This window comes from Mustela erminea, chromosome 1 (assembly GCF_009829155.1).
Source record: "Mustela erminea isolate mMusErm1 chromosome 1, mMusErm1.Pri, whole genome shotgun sequence".
NCBI classification, from domain to species: domain Eukaryota; kingdom Metazoa; phylum Chordata; class Mammalia; order Carnivora; family Mustelidae; genus Mustela; species Mustela erminea.
In genome coordinates this window covers 111,368,211-111,381,091 of record NC_045614.1, presented here as the reverse complement: position 1 = coordinate 111,381,091, position 12,881 = coordinate 111,368,211, and the positions used below count along the sequence as shown (strand labels likewise).

General features: G+C 47.0%; 1 protein-coding gene across 1 annotated transcript; it reads left to right on the top strand.

Annotated features, from left to right (window-relative positions):
• The first annotated feature begins 6,678 nt into the window (after positions 1-6,678).
• RTP1 (receptor transporter protein 1) lies at positions 6,679-12,774 on the top strand. The gene is made up of 2 exons (XM_032338035.1): positions 6,679-7,076; positions 8,785-12,774. The coding sequence occupies exons 1-2, from the start codon at positions 6,805-6,807 to the stop codon at positions 9,302-9,304; spliced, it is 792 nt and encodes a 263-aa protein (XP_032193926.1). The 5' UTR covers positions 6,679-6,804; the 3' UTR covers positions 9,305-12,774.
• The last annotated feature ends 107 nt before the right edge of the window (positions 12,775-12,881 follow it).

The following is a 12,881-nucleotide window of genomic DNA, read 5'->3' as shown; positions in this document are numbered from 1 at the left end:
CATAAGGAAAAAAGAATACATTTATAGTATATTTTAACTTATCGAAAAAATTTGTGGGGTGCCTGGGTGGCTCATTCACTTAAGGGCCCAACTCTTGATTCCGGCTCAAGTCATGCTCTCAGGGTCCTGAGATGGAGCCCTGCATCAGGCTCAGCACTCACTGGGGAGTCCGCTCAAGATTCTCTTTCTCCTTCTCCCTCTGCCCCACCTTTCCCCTCCCACTCAGTGTGCATGTGTGTGCTCTGTCTCCCCCAAATAAATAAAACTGTAAAAAATTTTGCATATAAATGGGCCCATGCAGTTCGAATCCATGTTGACAAAAGTCAGCTGCACTTTAGAGTCTGTGCTGGTCTTCAAGCCCCAGATTACTGTGCATGAAGAAGTGTTGCTTTCTCAAAGTAAATATCTCTTAAAGCCTTGGGATAAAGCATAGAAGGGATAGAATGGAGCGGAAGGGAACTCGAGGGGCCTTTCCCCAGAAATGTTTTCATGAATTAATACCTTAAAGATGGCAGGAAGCTATAGATATGGAGGTGTTCCTTGGAGAACCCCTAACTTTAGCACCCTGTATTTAATGGAATTTTAGTCATGACACCATTTCTGAGGCTTGAGCCTTGAGATGAGGTTGGGAAAGCTCCAATGATTGTAATAGCTGCTGACTTGAAGTGTCCAAACAGTGCCATGAAGTGGGTCGGTGGGCAGGGGTGGGGAGGTGGGGGGTGTGTAGCACCAAGTTAATGTGGATCCAGAAGGCAAACCCAAGGTCACTGTATGGATGAAACAGGAAACAGATGGCTCACCTCACTGAAACCATGAGTTTAATGAAAGATATGACTTTCTCAAAATCAAGCAGGTCAGGAAGTAGTCAGTGACTGTAGGAGAAGGAATTTAAGCAGAAGCTGTAAATGCAGGCAAGGTTGGGGGAAGAGTCTTCCTTTGGGATTCACAGGTGATCTGGATGATCTTCAAAGCCTATTTCAACTCTGAGATGATATAATAATGATGAACATTTATTCAACATTTACTAGTACATGACTTACTATTACATTACAGTGGTTAAGAGAGCAGGCACTGCCATCAGACTGCCCAGGTTCAAATCCCTCCTTTACCACCAGCTGGCCAAGTGACCCCGGGCAAGTTGCTGAACCATTTCAAGGCCTATTCGACTCACCCATAAAAAGCAGCAAAACAAAAGCCAACTTTATAAGGTTGATGTGAGGATAAAATGTAAGCCTTTAGGAAGGTGCTCTCTTTGCCTATTGTAGGGGCTCAGCAAATGCCAACAATCCTTTCAAATGCTGTGGTACAGAAATGTGGGTGGCTATAGAGAACCTAGGGACTCCCTGCCTGGGCTCCAGTAGAGGGGAGTAAGCATACAAAGCTGGGTAAGATGGTGCCCTATCAAGAGAGGATTAAGTCATTTCCAGTGGAAGAGGTATCAGGAACAAAGGAAGAGGTGGGATTCCAGAGTCTATTCTGGGAGAAGAGAGGAAGCCTCAGTCAGGTGGGTTGAGAATAGGTAAGGTGGTAGGAACTATGCTTGGTGACTTAGATTGATACCAGATCATGTGGAACTTTGAGTGCCATGCTAAGCAATTAGCGCAGTGGGGTGGCCTTAAAGTGTGAAAGCAGGGGTGTGTTTCCACATTTATGCCTCTTTCTTTTGTCGGCCCTGCTGAGTTTACTTGGAGCCAGAAAAAACTTGAAAGACACATTGCCAGGCAAAGATATAACCTAGAGCTGTCTGGATTCAGGGTGGTTATTTTATAGCTCTGGTCATTTAAAAAATTTGAGAAGGATTCTAGATAATCATCATTCCTTATTTATTTATTCAGAAAATCTTTAGTAAGGAAAAATTATAGGCATTGCAATTCCGTCTTCACTGGGAAAACATAGACTTGCTCCTTGAATATGTTTCTGAGGCTCCAGGGAGGTTTTGGAGAGGGAAATCCTCCCTTTACCATAGATATAGGTATATCCATAATTGTGAGCCCACAGACTATTAGGGCAGAGAGAAAACTTACAGACATGTGTACAATTCTATCAACTTTAGGAACACAGAAATCTGAGACCAGAATGGCTGAGTCCCATAACAAGTCAGTGAAAGAATGCAGACCTAACATTTCTCTTTCTTGTTCTACACGGTTCTTTCTACACAGTTCTTGCTAACACTATTTCTCTCTGGTAGTTTCTGAGAGTTTCTATATGTAGATATGCACTGAGTATCCTATTTCCAGCTAAGATAGATGTAGATCTATGTGCAGAGTTGTGTGGCACCAGAGGCTAGTTGCTTCCAGAAGCATGGGTCCCAGATGCCTGAACTGCAAATCAGAAAAAGAATGGTGAAGAGTCTCCAGGAAATAGTAAAGGTTTCCCCTCAACTGAAAGGGCTATGGATGCCAAAGCCCTAAGACTAGCCAGGCATGGGTGGCCGCCATGTTAAGAGGAAGTGTGAGTCACTATGACCCATGAGCTCACTCTGGTGCAGACTCGGCCAGTTCTGGGCCATAGTGTTTAGGTCCTTGGGCCTTCTGCACCTGTTCTCCATGGGACCTCAGATAAGGGGCCTTAAGCCTCTTGCCTTTCTACCAGGTGTGAAAGCTGTCTCCCTTCTGGTGGGGCTTGTCAGGCTTCTTGAGCAGAGACATTGCTCCTGGAAACCAAGAAATCCGGAATTGCTTCTGCTGCTGGTGCCCCAGACAGCCTGGAGGCAGAGAGACCTCACACCTGCTTTGCAGGGAGACCTCCCCGTGAGGTCACTTGATAAAGATAAGTTGGAATGTCATAGGGCTGTTTGTCTTGGTAGAAATAATATTTTATCACAGAAAACATTCTGCTATACAGAAGGGTATATCACACTGGCCTCTGCATAGCAAGCTCAAGTTCTAAATTAAACTTAAATTGTGCCAATGGGGATTGCATCAGCTGGTTACACACACACACACACACACACCCAACTCTGGTAATTCTTACCTTCTGTGTTCTTGTTTTTCATCATAATGTTTATTGTAGCAACAACTGCAAAATACTAATAAAGAATTCATTCCTGGTATTGGGTGATATGCTTTGGCTCCAGGGCAAGGTTTATATGCTATTTTCAGCTCCACATCCTTTCTGAGATAGCTCCCAACACACCTCGGAGGCTGGTTAAGCCCATTGACTTCTCCAGGCATCAGTTGCCTTAATTCAGAGGCAAGAATACTGACTTGAAGGATAAAGTTTAATAAGCTTAAAAATCCTTTCCAGTGTTCATATTCAGTGGCTCTGATTTAATTTCTGCCCTTCTTTCAGTCCAGTACAAAACTAGCAAAGTGAGACCTCCCCAGAGCCCTTCGGTGGTGCAGCGGCCCCGAAGGAGACAGACCCTGACTCGGCTCTACCCACAGTGAGTATAAAACTCACTGGAACCATAAATGGCTATAGTCACAGGGGACTTTAGTGTTGCCGTGGACTCCGTTGAACAAATGGACAAACTGAGGCCAAGAGAAGTGACTTTTCCAAGGAAACGAAGCCAGCCAGGAGCAGAGCTGGGTTACACGTTTCTAACTCCCTACTTCCAGTTCATTGCTCTTTCCATGGAACCTGGTGCCTGTCATCCAACGATCACGACTTCACAGGAATTGTGCACCCACAGATGGCTCTGTGCACTGTATGTTCTTTGGTATGATTTCAAGATGAATTTCTCTTCCAGCCTCAAAATATTTACACTGGGGATCAGGGGTCTGTGGGCACCTGCAGAATGGCTCCTTCAATAGTAATAGGGAGATTTGCAAGTCAAATACACCTCACTCCTCTTCCGGGGTTGTGGCCTCAGGAGGGCCCCGGGAACCATTTACCGGAAGGATATGAATTCCACTTCTCAGAGTCTGGGATGGCTATATTGAGTGATGAAAGGGTAGAAAGACACATTTATTTAGGAAATACTTGTTCTAGATTCCATGTTGGGCAAAGCTGATGAAAGCTGGGGCTTTGGTGATCTTCATATGGGCTCAAATCCCAGTTCCACTAATTATTAGCTGTTGAATTTTGTTATCTAACCTCTCTGCTTTAGCTTACATATCTGCAAAATGGAGCTGGGGCTGCTGTTACCTACCTATAGAGGTTGTTATTAGGATAAAATAAATTAATGTGTATAATTAAAATAATAACAATAATAATCATACAATTATAGTAATACATAATTAACACACAATTAATATGTATAATTGTATATATAATATGTATACTATTATATATTATAATAATTACTATGTATAAAGCACTTCGGACACTGCCTGATACGTATTAAGTGCTATATGGCAATTGCTGCTTCTATGCACGTTAAAAATATATTCACATAAAATACTAACAATGTTTTGCCAAAATGAAATGATACACATTAGATATATAGGAATAGCTACCCGTGAGAATATGAGAGGATTATAAAAACAAATAAACAAGAACAAAAACCCAAGCAAGTGATTTCAGAGCCTTTGCATTTAATCACTACAGATACTGCTTCCTTATCATCCCATTGTCAAGATGAATAAACTGAGGCTAAAATAAAGTAAAATGAAGGCACCAAGCATTCATGCAGAAGCAGGAGTACTTGGAAGATGGTCTCCGGTTCCAGATGGGAGATTTAGGCTTGCTTTTTTGTCTGTAAACTTCAGGATCAGCAGGCTGCCCGCAGGTCACAGTGTTTGAAAAGCTCACTCGGGTTCTTCTAGCTGCAACAAGCTTCTGCAGGGACAGGGTCAAGAGATGTGGTTTCCTAGAATGCAGGGGGCATCGTCTCTGACACCTAGAGTGCGGGACCATGAGCTTCATCATGGTCCTATACAAATAGGTAGAAAAAGTGAAATTATAAAGGACTGAAAGCAAATCTTAGTACCTCAACATAGAGGATTAGCTAAATGTATTATGTCCAACCAGATTATGGGCAGGCTATAAGATAGAATAATATTAATTTCTTAGAAATATATTCATGATATATTATTGTTTAGAAGACAAATCACAGTGGGGTATGTATGTATGTGTATGTATATGTATTATATATGTACATATATATGTATATATACATATACACACATGTACAGATAACTGGCAGTCAGGGTGTGTATATCATAATATTAACAGTGATTGTTTTGAACATGGTACTGGGAAGAGTAATACTTTTGCTTTATTTTATCTGTATTGTTCAGTTTTTCTAAATATGACTTCTTTTTGAAGATTTTATTTACCTTTTTGAGAGAGAGAGAGGTAGCAAGAGAGAGCATGAGTGAGGGGAGGGGCAGAAGGAGAGGGAGAAGCTGGCTCTTCATTGAGCAGGGAGTCTGATGCAGGGCTCCATCCCAGGACCCTGGGATCATGACCTGAGCCCAGGGTGGACACTTGATTCACTGAGCCACCCTGGATCTCCAAACCTGTATGACTTTCATAAAGGAAAAATAATTTATTAAAAAGCAGAACCGGCACCTAGAATAAAGTCTGTTTTCCCCATGGATACTGGCCTCCTCTTCTATAATCATGTTGCAAATAATCGTTTCTGCTTCTGCCAGGCTGATGCAATGGCTCCCTTCTTTGTGCACAGGCGGTGCTCCCGTACAAGGCTGTCAAAGCACAGATCCCATTGCATTCTGGGCTACAGATCCCATTGCATTATTGGGTCCCTACCCCCTTACAACCACTTGGCATAGAGGCTGGTACATAGGTATGTTTGAAGTGGATAATTTATTGAATTATTGTGTGCTCAGTAGCTTGGAATCAGATATGAGCTCTGCTACCCACTCACTCTGGGTTGGGCCATACTCTTGACAGGGTCTGGCAATCCAACCTGACTAATCACTGGGGGGAGGGAAACTGAGGCAGGAGGCAGCTACCTGGGTTTGCAGAGGGATAGGTTTAGCCCAGTTCACAAACATCCCTACCCCAAACTGTCAAGGTGTGTGAGTGAGCAGGAGCCAAATTTCCAGGGGTGGGACATGCCCATGCCCCTTCTGGGGGTGTTGCTCCCTTCTGCTGTGTTGTGAGGATCCCTCCACCTAGGAGCTTGTTCTTCGAAGGGTTCTGGGCCCTAAGTGGACAGTCAAGGACTCCCACCACACCGGCCTGATTACAGGCTCTTTACTTGGAGGAAGGGAAACATGCCCCACTTCCTTTCCCATTCCTCTGGATTTGTCACTGTTCTGCACACTGTTCTGCCAATAAAGACTGTCTACACACAAAAAATAAAAAATAAAACAAACAAACAAAAAAACCAACAGGAACGCCTGGGTGGCTCAGTTGATATATAAACTAGATGAGTCCCAATCTCCTGATCCGTAGAGTGACGATAATAGTCATGGGTCAAGAGACTTCCAGTAGGTTTTGTAAATGGCTTGGTGCCAGTCACAAATGGTGGGAGTGCAGAGAGTTTATTATTATTGCTGCATCTATTAACAGGTCCACATCTTCCCATCCCTTATGCCTCTTTGGCTCCCTAAGGCATCATGGTTACCATAGCAACCAGATGCTGATGATGCCTCCAGGGGTAGCAAGGTGAAGCCCAGCCAGCTCCCAGGTCCTCCCTCTGTGAGCCCTTCACAGGCCAGAGTGAGATGGTCTAAAGCTCCCTCAGCCTTTTCTCAAGCCCCCCTACCTGTCTCAGGTCCCTTAGCCACAAACCCTGCCTCCACAGTCTCAGTGAAGGGCCCCAAAACACCGCTTTGGAGACACCCTCCTCCCCACTGCTCTGTCTCTTGGCGCCCTGCCTGGTTGCTGTGGAAACAGGTTCCACTGCGGACAAAGGAGGGAGCTGGGTCCTGCTTCCTCCTGGTCCTGTCGATGAGGATTTTTAGACCGTGGAGACTGCGCTGCCCTGCCCTGCACCTGCCTTCTCTCCCTGTGTTCTCGCTCAAGTGGAGCTTGCCCTCCCTCCCCACTGACGAGACCATGTGTAAAAGCGTGACCACAGGTGAATGGAAGAAGGTCTTCTATGAGAAGATGGAGGAGGCCAAGCCAGCCGACAGCTGGGACCTCATCATAGATCCCAACCTCAAGCACAACGTGCTAGCCCCGGGCTGGAAGCAGTACCTGGAATTGCATGCCTCAGGCAGGTGAGTAGCCCAGTAAGTAGACGCCCTGCTGGCAGCCCTGGGGCATCTTCCAAGAACAGACTGATAGGGCGGACTCAGGTACTTAGGATCAGTCTCACTGTTGGCCTGTGTAGACTGGGAAGCAGAGAAAGAGTCTCTACCTGAGAGGTGGGACAGAGTTTGATTCCAGCTCTTCCACTGAACTCCTGTGTAACTTGCCCTCTCTGAATCGTAGTTTCAAAGAGGTGGGATATACTTATTAGCTGTAAACTCTGACATTTTACATCTTTTCAGATTTTAATAATGTAAAATGGTTGAAAACCAAGAGAAAGAGGCTCAAGGTCTCTAGGGATCAAGTTCTGTGCTCTGGTCCTGGGACAGTTTGATTTCAATCTCTTTAATTCAGCCTGACTCAATATAAAATACTGAACACATGAAGTGGGCTAGAAACTGGCTCTACTATTAGCTCCACGGCCCTTGAGTGATTCATTCCTTCTTGGACCTCACCTTCCCTGTTTGCAAAAGGAGGGCTTAGTCTGGATCCTTGCCTTGTGGAGCATGGACCTGTAGCTTCAGCATCACCTAGAACTTGTGAAAGATGCAGAATCTCCAGCCCCATTCTAGACCTATTGAATCATTTCAACAAGGTCTCTCAGTGATTTGGGATGTACAATAATATCTGAGATGACTTTCTAGCACTCTTGTCCATGGGTCTGTTATGTAAAGTCTTCCTTTGGGGACAGAAGATGGGGAGGCTCTGTGGTGCAGTGTAGGGGTCAGGAGCAAGGCCTTCCTTCCCTGGTATTGTGCATTCAAGTCAATTCAACATCTATTGGACACCAGTTTTGTGCTGGGTACTGGCTCTGAATTCTAGCTGTGTGTATGTGGATCATTTTCTAATTCTTTATGCCTGAGAGCGAAACAAAAGGTTAATAAGGTGACTCTGAAGATTCCTCCAGTTCTGACATTTTCCAATCCTAGTTTTATAGTCCAGTCTCTGAGAGAGAAAATAGTCCCCAAAGGATGCAAGTAAAAGAGAAGACAATGAGAATATGAGACTCTTAACCTCTTAGAGGTTACCTGTCTTAGAGGGGGAGCAAGAGCTGGACATTTGCTGGCAGGGCCCAGGAGCTTCTTGGAGACCTGGAAGGTTTGTAGCATCTCCAACCTTGGTCGGTGACCTGTGATCACCAGCTGGCCTCAGTCACCTCGCTCTGGGCAGAGACCCTCTCCAATTCTAGGCCTTGGGATGCATTAACCCAGGCACTGATTTGGAGTTTGAGAAGTAGTGATGGTGTCATTTTTCTCCTGATTTGGGTCTATCCTATTCACAGGCAGTATTAACAGGTAGAATGTGAGGTAGATTGCGCCTTTCCCAAATGTTGGGGTCATCCTGGCTAGGAGACTTCAAGGAGGTCTGAGCAGGAAGGACTAATCCCGAGCACCGCGAACATTTTGTAGGTAAGGAAATATGCCCAGAGCCGAAGCCCCAAGGGCAGGGCCTGAAGGCATTGGATTGGAGGAAGCTGAGGCCTGTGCAGGGCACAGGTGAGGAGGATGCCAGGTGCATCTTGACGAGCCCGCTCTGGTCCTAAGGGCACCCTCGAAGGGACAGACTGGACAGACGCCCCGGGAAAGCTAATGACGCCTGTAAACACACTGCCTTCTGGGGTCTGTTTCCATCATCTCGATTCGGTCTTCTCCTCTTACCTCAACCCCCTCCCCGCAGGTTCCACTGCTCCTGGTGCTGGCACACCTGGCAGTCGCCCCACGTGGTCATCCTCTTCCACATGTACCTGGACCGCGCCCAGCGGGCGGGCTCGGTGCGCATGCGCGTCTTCAAGCAATTGTGCTATGAGTGCGGAACCGCGCGGCTGGACGAGTCGAGCATGCTGGAGGAGAACATCGAGAGCCTGGTGGACAACCTCATCACCAGCCTGCGCGAGCAGTGCTATGGAGAGCGTGGCGGCCAGTACCGCATCCACGTGGCCAGCCGCCAGGACAACCGGCGGCACCGCGGCGAGTTCTGCGAGGCCTGCCAGGAGGGCATCGTGCACTGGAAGCCCAGCGAGAAGCTGCTGGAGGAGGAGGCGACCACCTACACATTCTCCCGGGCGCCCAGCCCCACCAAGCCCCAGGCCGAGGAGGGTTCTGGCTGCAACTTCTGCTCCATCCCCTGGTGCTTGTTTTGGGCCACAGTCTTGCTGCTGATCATCTACCTGCAGTTCTCCTTCCGCAGTTCTGTCTGATTCCCCCATGGACTCGGGGGGCCCAAGGCCTGTGGGGGCCAGTCAGCTGGAGGGGAGGTCAAAGAGCGACCTGGGCTGGGAGTGGGGTTAAATTCTAGGGCTGGTACCGCTGCTGACTGCATGGGGGCCCTGGACAAATCGCTCGTCTTTACCATCTATAAAAGTAAGCTTTGGCCTGGATCGTTGGTTTTTCAAAGTGAAACACAGGGCCCCAAAGTTCTGCATAGGTCCCCCAGGGACTTTTGGATTTGGAAGTTAGGCTGAGGGAGTAGATTTCCCATCCTGGTCAAACTGCTCATTCCCAGCTCCTACTTTCTCCTCTTGCCTTAATCAGAACAGATCTGTCTTGGAGTTTCGTTTAAGAGTTGTGGATGAAAATAGGTTTAACTGCTTTAAAAGAGAACAAAAAAGCTTGAAAATGACAGGACTTGGTGATCTCAAAAGGCCTTTCTGGAGTGATGAGCTCATTCTTGCTTTTATGTTAATACCCTACTCTTCTCCCTTATTAGCTCCCACATCTGGGGCTGCGACATTAAATCAGCCTGGACCTAGTGTAGAAGCCTCATGAACAACTCTGCCTCCATGCACACAGCAGAGGTTCCTTTTGAAGAAAGACAGGTGGGCACTAGGCTGTCCCTTTGGTGCCGGGTACCCAGGGTCCCTTGTTTCTGTTCCCCAGATCCCCCAGCTTCCAGCTTCCCTCCACTCAGGGTGGATTCTGAGACCTGCCTGGGGCCGAGTCCCATAGAACTAGGCTTCCCACCTAATGCATATCAACTGACAGAGAACTTAGGGGAGGTTTAGAAGGGAGAGTGTTAGATGCAAAGCACAAAATCCTTACAAAGCCAATATACGACTCTCCATTATAATGACAAATCTGCAGAGTTCAGGGACCCAGCCTGCCTGATTCTTAGCAGTTCTGATGGTCACAACGCAGGGGCAGGGGCCTGGCCTCCTGGGCTCCTTGCTGAAACCCTACTTGAGAGGCTTTCCCACACTGGCGATGCATCAGTCCTCTCACCAACCATCAGCTGTCCTCCTAGAACCACAGGGATGGGGTGTCATTATCAAGAGAGAGAGCATTAAAGATGGGAAATGCTTTGCCCATAGAGAAGTGCATAGATATGTAGGAGAAACTTACATCACTTTAAAATGGCATGTGGTCTGGTTCGGGGTAGGAGGAAAGACTTTTTGATGGTAGGAGTATGGGTTGGGCATGGGGGGAAACGGAAGGCAGGAGGAGGGATACCACCTTGCACTTTCAAGGGTCCTCATTCACCTCACCTCTGTTAATAACTTGACTCCTCCCACTTCCCCTCCTCCTCCCTTTTGACTCTTCCCCTTTTTAATGGAAAACTACCACCATCTGTAGTGGTGGAGGGGGGAGGGTCACATATACAAAGATGGGATACTTTAATAAAGACGGGATCTCTTCAGTCAGGTTTAGCAGTCATTATTGTGTGCCTGAGATTCACCACAGTGTCCCTAAAAAATGTAATGGGCTGTTGGGTCCCCCCCATCTCCACTCCCCATCTCCCCTTTCTGGGGATCTCACATAAGGCTTTATCTAGCTCCAGTTTCAAGGTCGGGGCCAATCATGTCCATGCCCAGGAAGGATGTGGGCAGCCCTTAGTCAGTCATCTGGGGGACTCAGCCTGAGGCCAGTCTTACCTTTGCCCTCATGAAATTCTGGTACCTGGCTGGTGATTCATGCAGTGGTCATCCCTTTATCTATCCCTTTATCCACATGTCCTGAACAACACCTTCTGTCTGGCAAGCCCTGATTTGGGTGCTGGGATCCAGTGGGCACTAAGTGGGCAGGCTCTGTCTCTCAGGGATCGCTGCTTATTGCAGGAGTTCTCAGCCCTGGCTGAGATTTGGAAATGCTGGGGAGCTTTTGAAGAAATATCAGTGCCTACCTCTACCTCAGACCAAGAGAATCAGAATTTCTGGGCATGAGGCCTGAGCATTTGAATTAGAATAAGACTTCTGGGTGACCCGCCTGTGCTGCCTGGTCTAATCTTTCCCACCGAGGAACAGGCTTCCTTCTGCACCTAGTCTAACTGTAATGAGCCTGGAGGTCATCCTTGATGACCTGCTTTGGATTCTCTAGGCCTAGGACTCTGCTTCCCTCCTACTCCCTACTTCCTGTCCCGGGGACTCGACTCTCCCTCGGAACTCCCAGTTCCTTCTTGTTCCCCTGCTACAGTGGCTTTGTCCTGCTCTGAGAATCTCCATTATTGAGCTCTGTCACCCTTGCCAGATGCTCATCAAATTTTGATATAATTCTTTCCTATGGCTGTACTCCTCCCTGAAATGTGGCTTCAGTGTGTAAGTGACTTATCTTGTGTCCCTTTGCCAGCTAGTGGCAGAGCAAGGAATATGACCCTCACCTAGTTCTAGCTCAGACCTCTTTCTTAAAGCATGAAGCCTCTTCCTCTGCTGTAAGAAGGTGTCTACAATCTACGGAGGCCTCCTCTGTCTCCCGTATTTTTCTTATTCTTGCTGCAGCTGGGGTGGCTGTAGGTTTGCTCACTGGTCTGACCCTCATCTCAGCAAAGACTTCTCTGGGGCAGTTCTTCCTTTGCCCACATTGCCCCATGCCCCAAGATGAACTTGTTAGATGTGCTGTAGGCATTATAAGAAAATGTCTCGGAGACATTTTAGGACCCCAGCCCTCTCCCACTGGAGCTTTTGAGTGCAAGATATCTTGCTGTGCAAACCAGGAGCAGACCTACAGGCCCTGACTTGTGATTCCAGAAGCTGAAATCCTCTGTGTGGGGTCTGCAGACAGTGCAGCCTTGATCACTGCCCTCAGACTCATTGGGACAGGGCCAGCCCCATGGGAAAATAATTCTTGGGGGTCAGGACAATTTTCTACATAGTGATTCATAGACCAGCAGAGCTACAAGACAGATTCAATCTAGGGCCTTTATGTCACAGGTAAGGAACAGAGGCCTAGAGAGTGGAAGAAACTTGACCAGCATTACATAGCACAGAGTAAAGGAAGATGATGTAATTCAGGGTTAAGAAACCCCTGAGTCCTGGTTCTTATAAGCTCTATGGCCTTAGGCAAATTACTTAAACTCCTTGAGCCCCATTTTCCTTCTCATCAAAATGGGAATAATTCTTGTGACTTACCGGACTATGGTAAGAAATAAATGACGCTCTGTTGGTAACATTGCCTGATAGAGAGCCTGTGGCCGTCCTCTTCCTTATTCCCTTTTCCCTTTCAGCTGGGAGCCTCTCCTTTGAGTCCTGAGGGGGCTCTTTCTCTCTGTGCTGGAGCTCTGTTGGTAAATGTTTTAGTAGGACAAAAAAAAAAGATCGAGGAGGAAGGTAAGGGTTAAGCTCCCAGCCCATGGCTGAGACCTGGTTTGTGTTAATTTAATATGTGTAGAGTCATTTCTTTTCTTCCCCTCAAATTTATTTCAAAGCAGTGACTTAATTTTTCCAGTGGCATGGTAGCCGGCCACTCATCATTCTTCAAAGATAGCTATATAAAAATCACCCCAGGGCCACCTGGGTGGCTCAGTGGGTTAAGCCTCTGCCTTTGGCTCAGGTCATGATCTCAGGG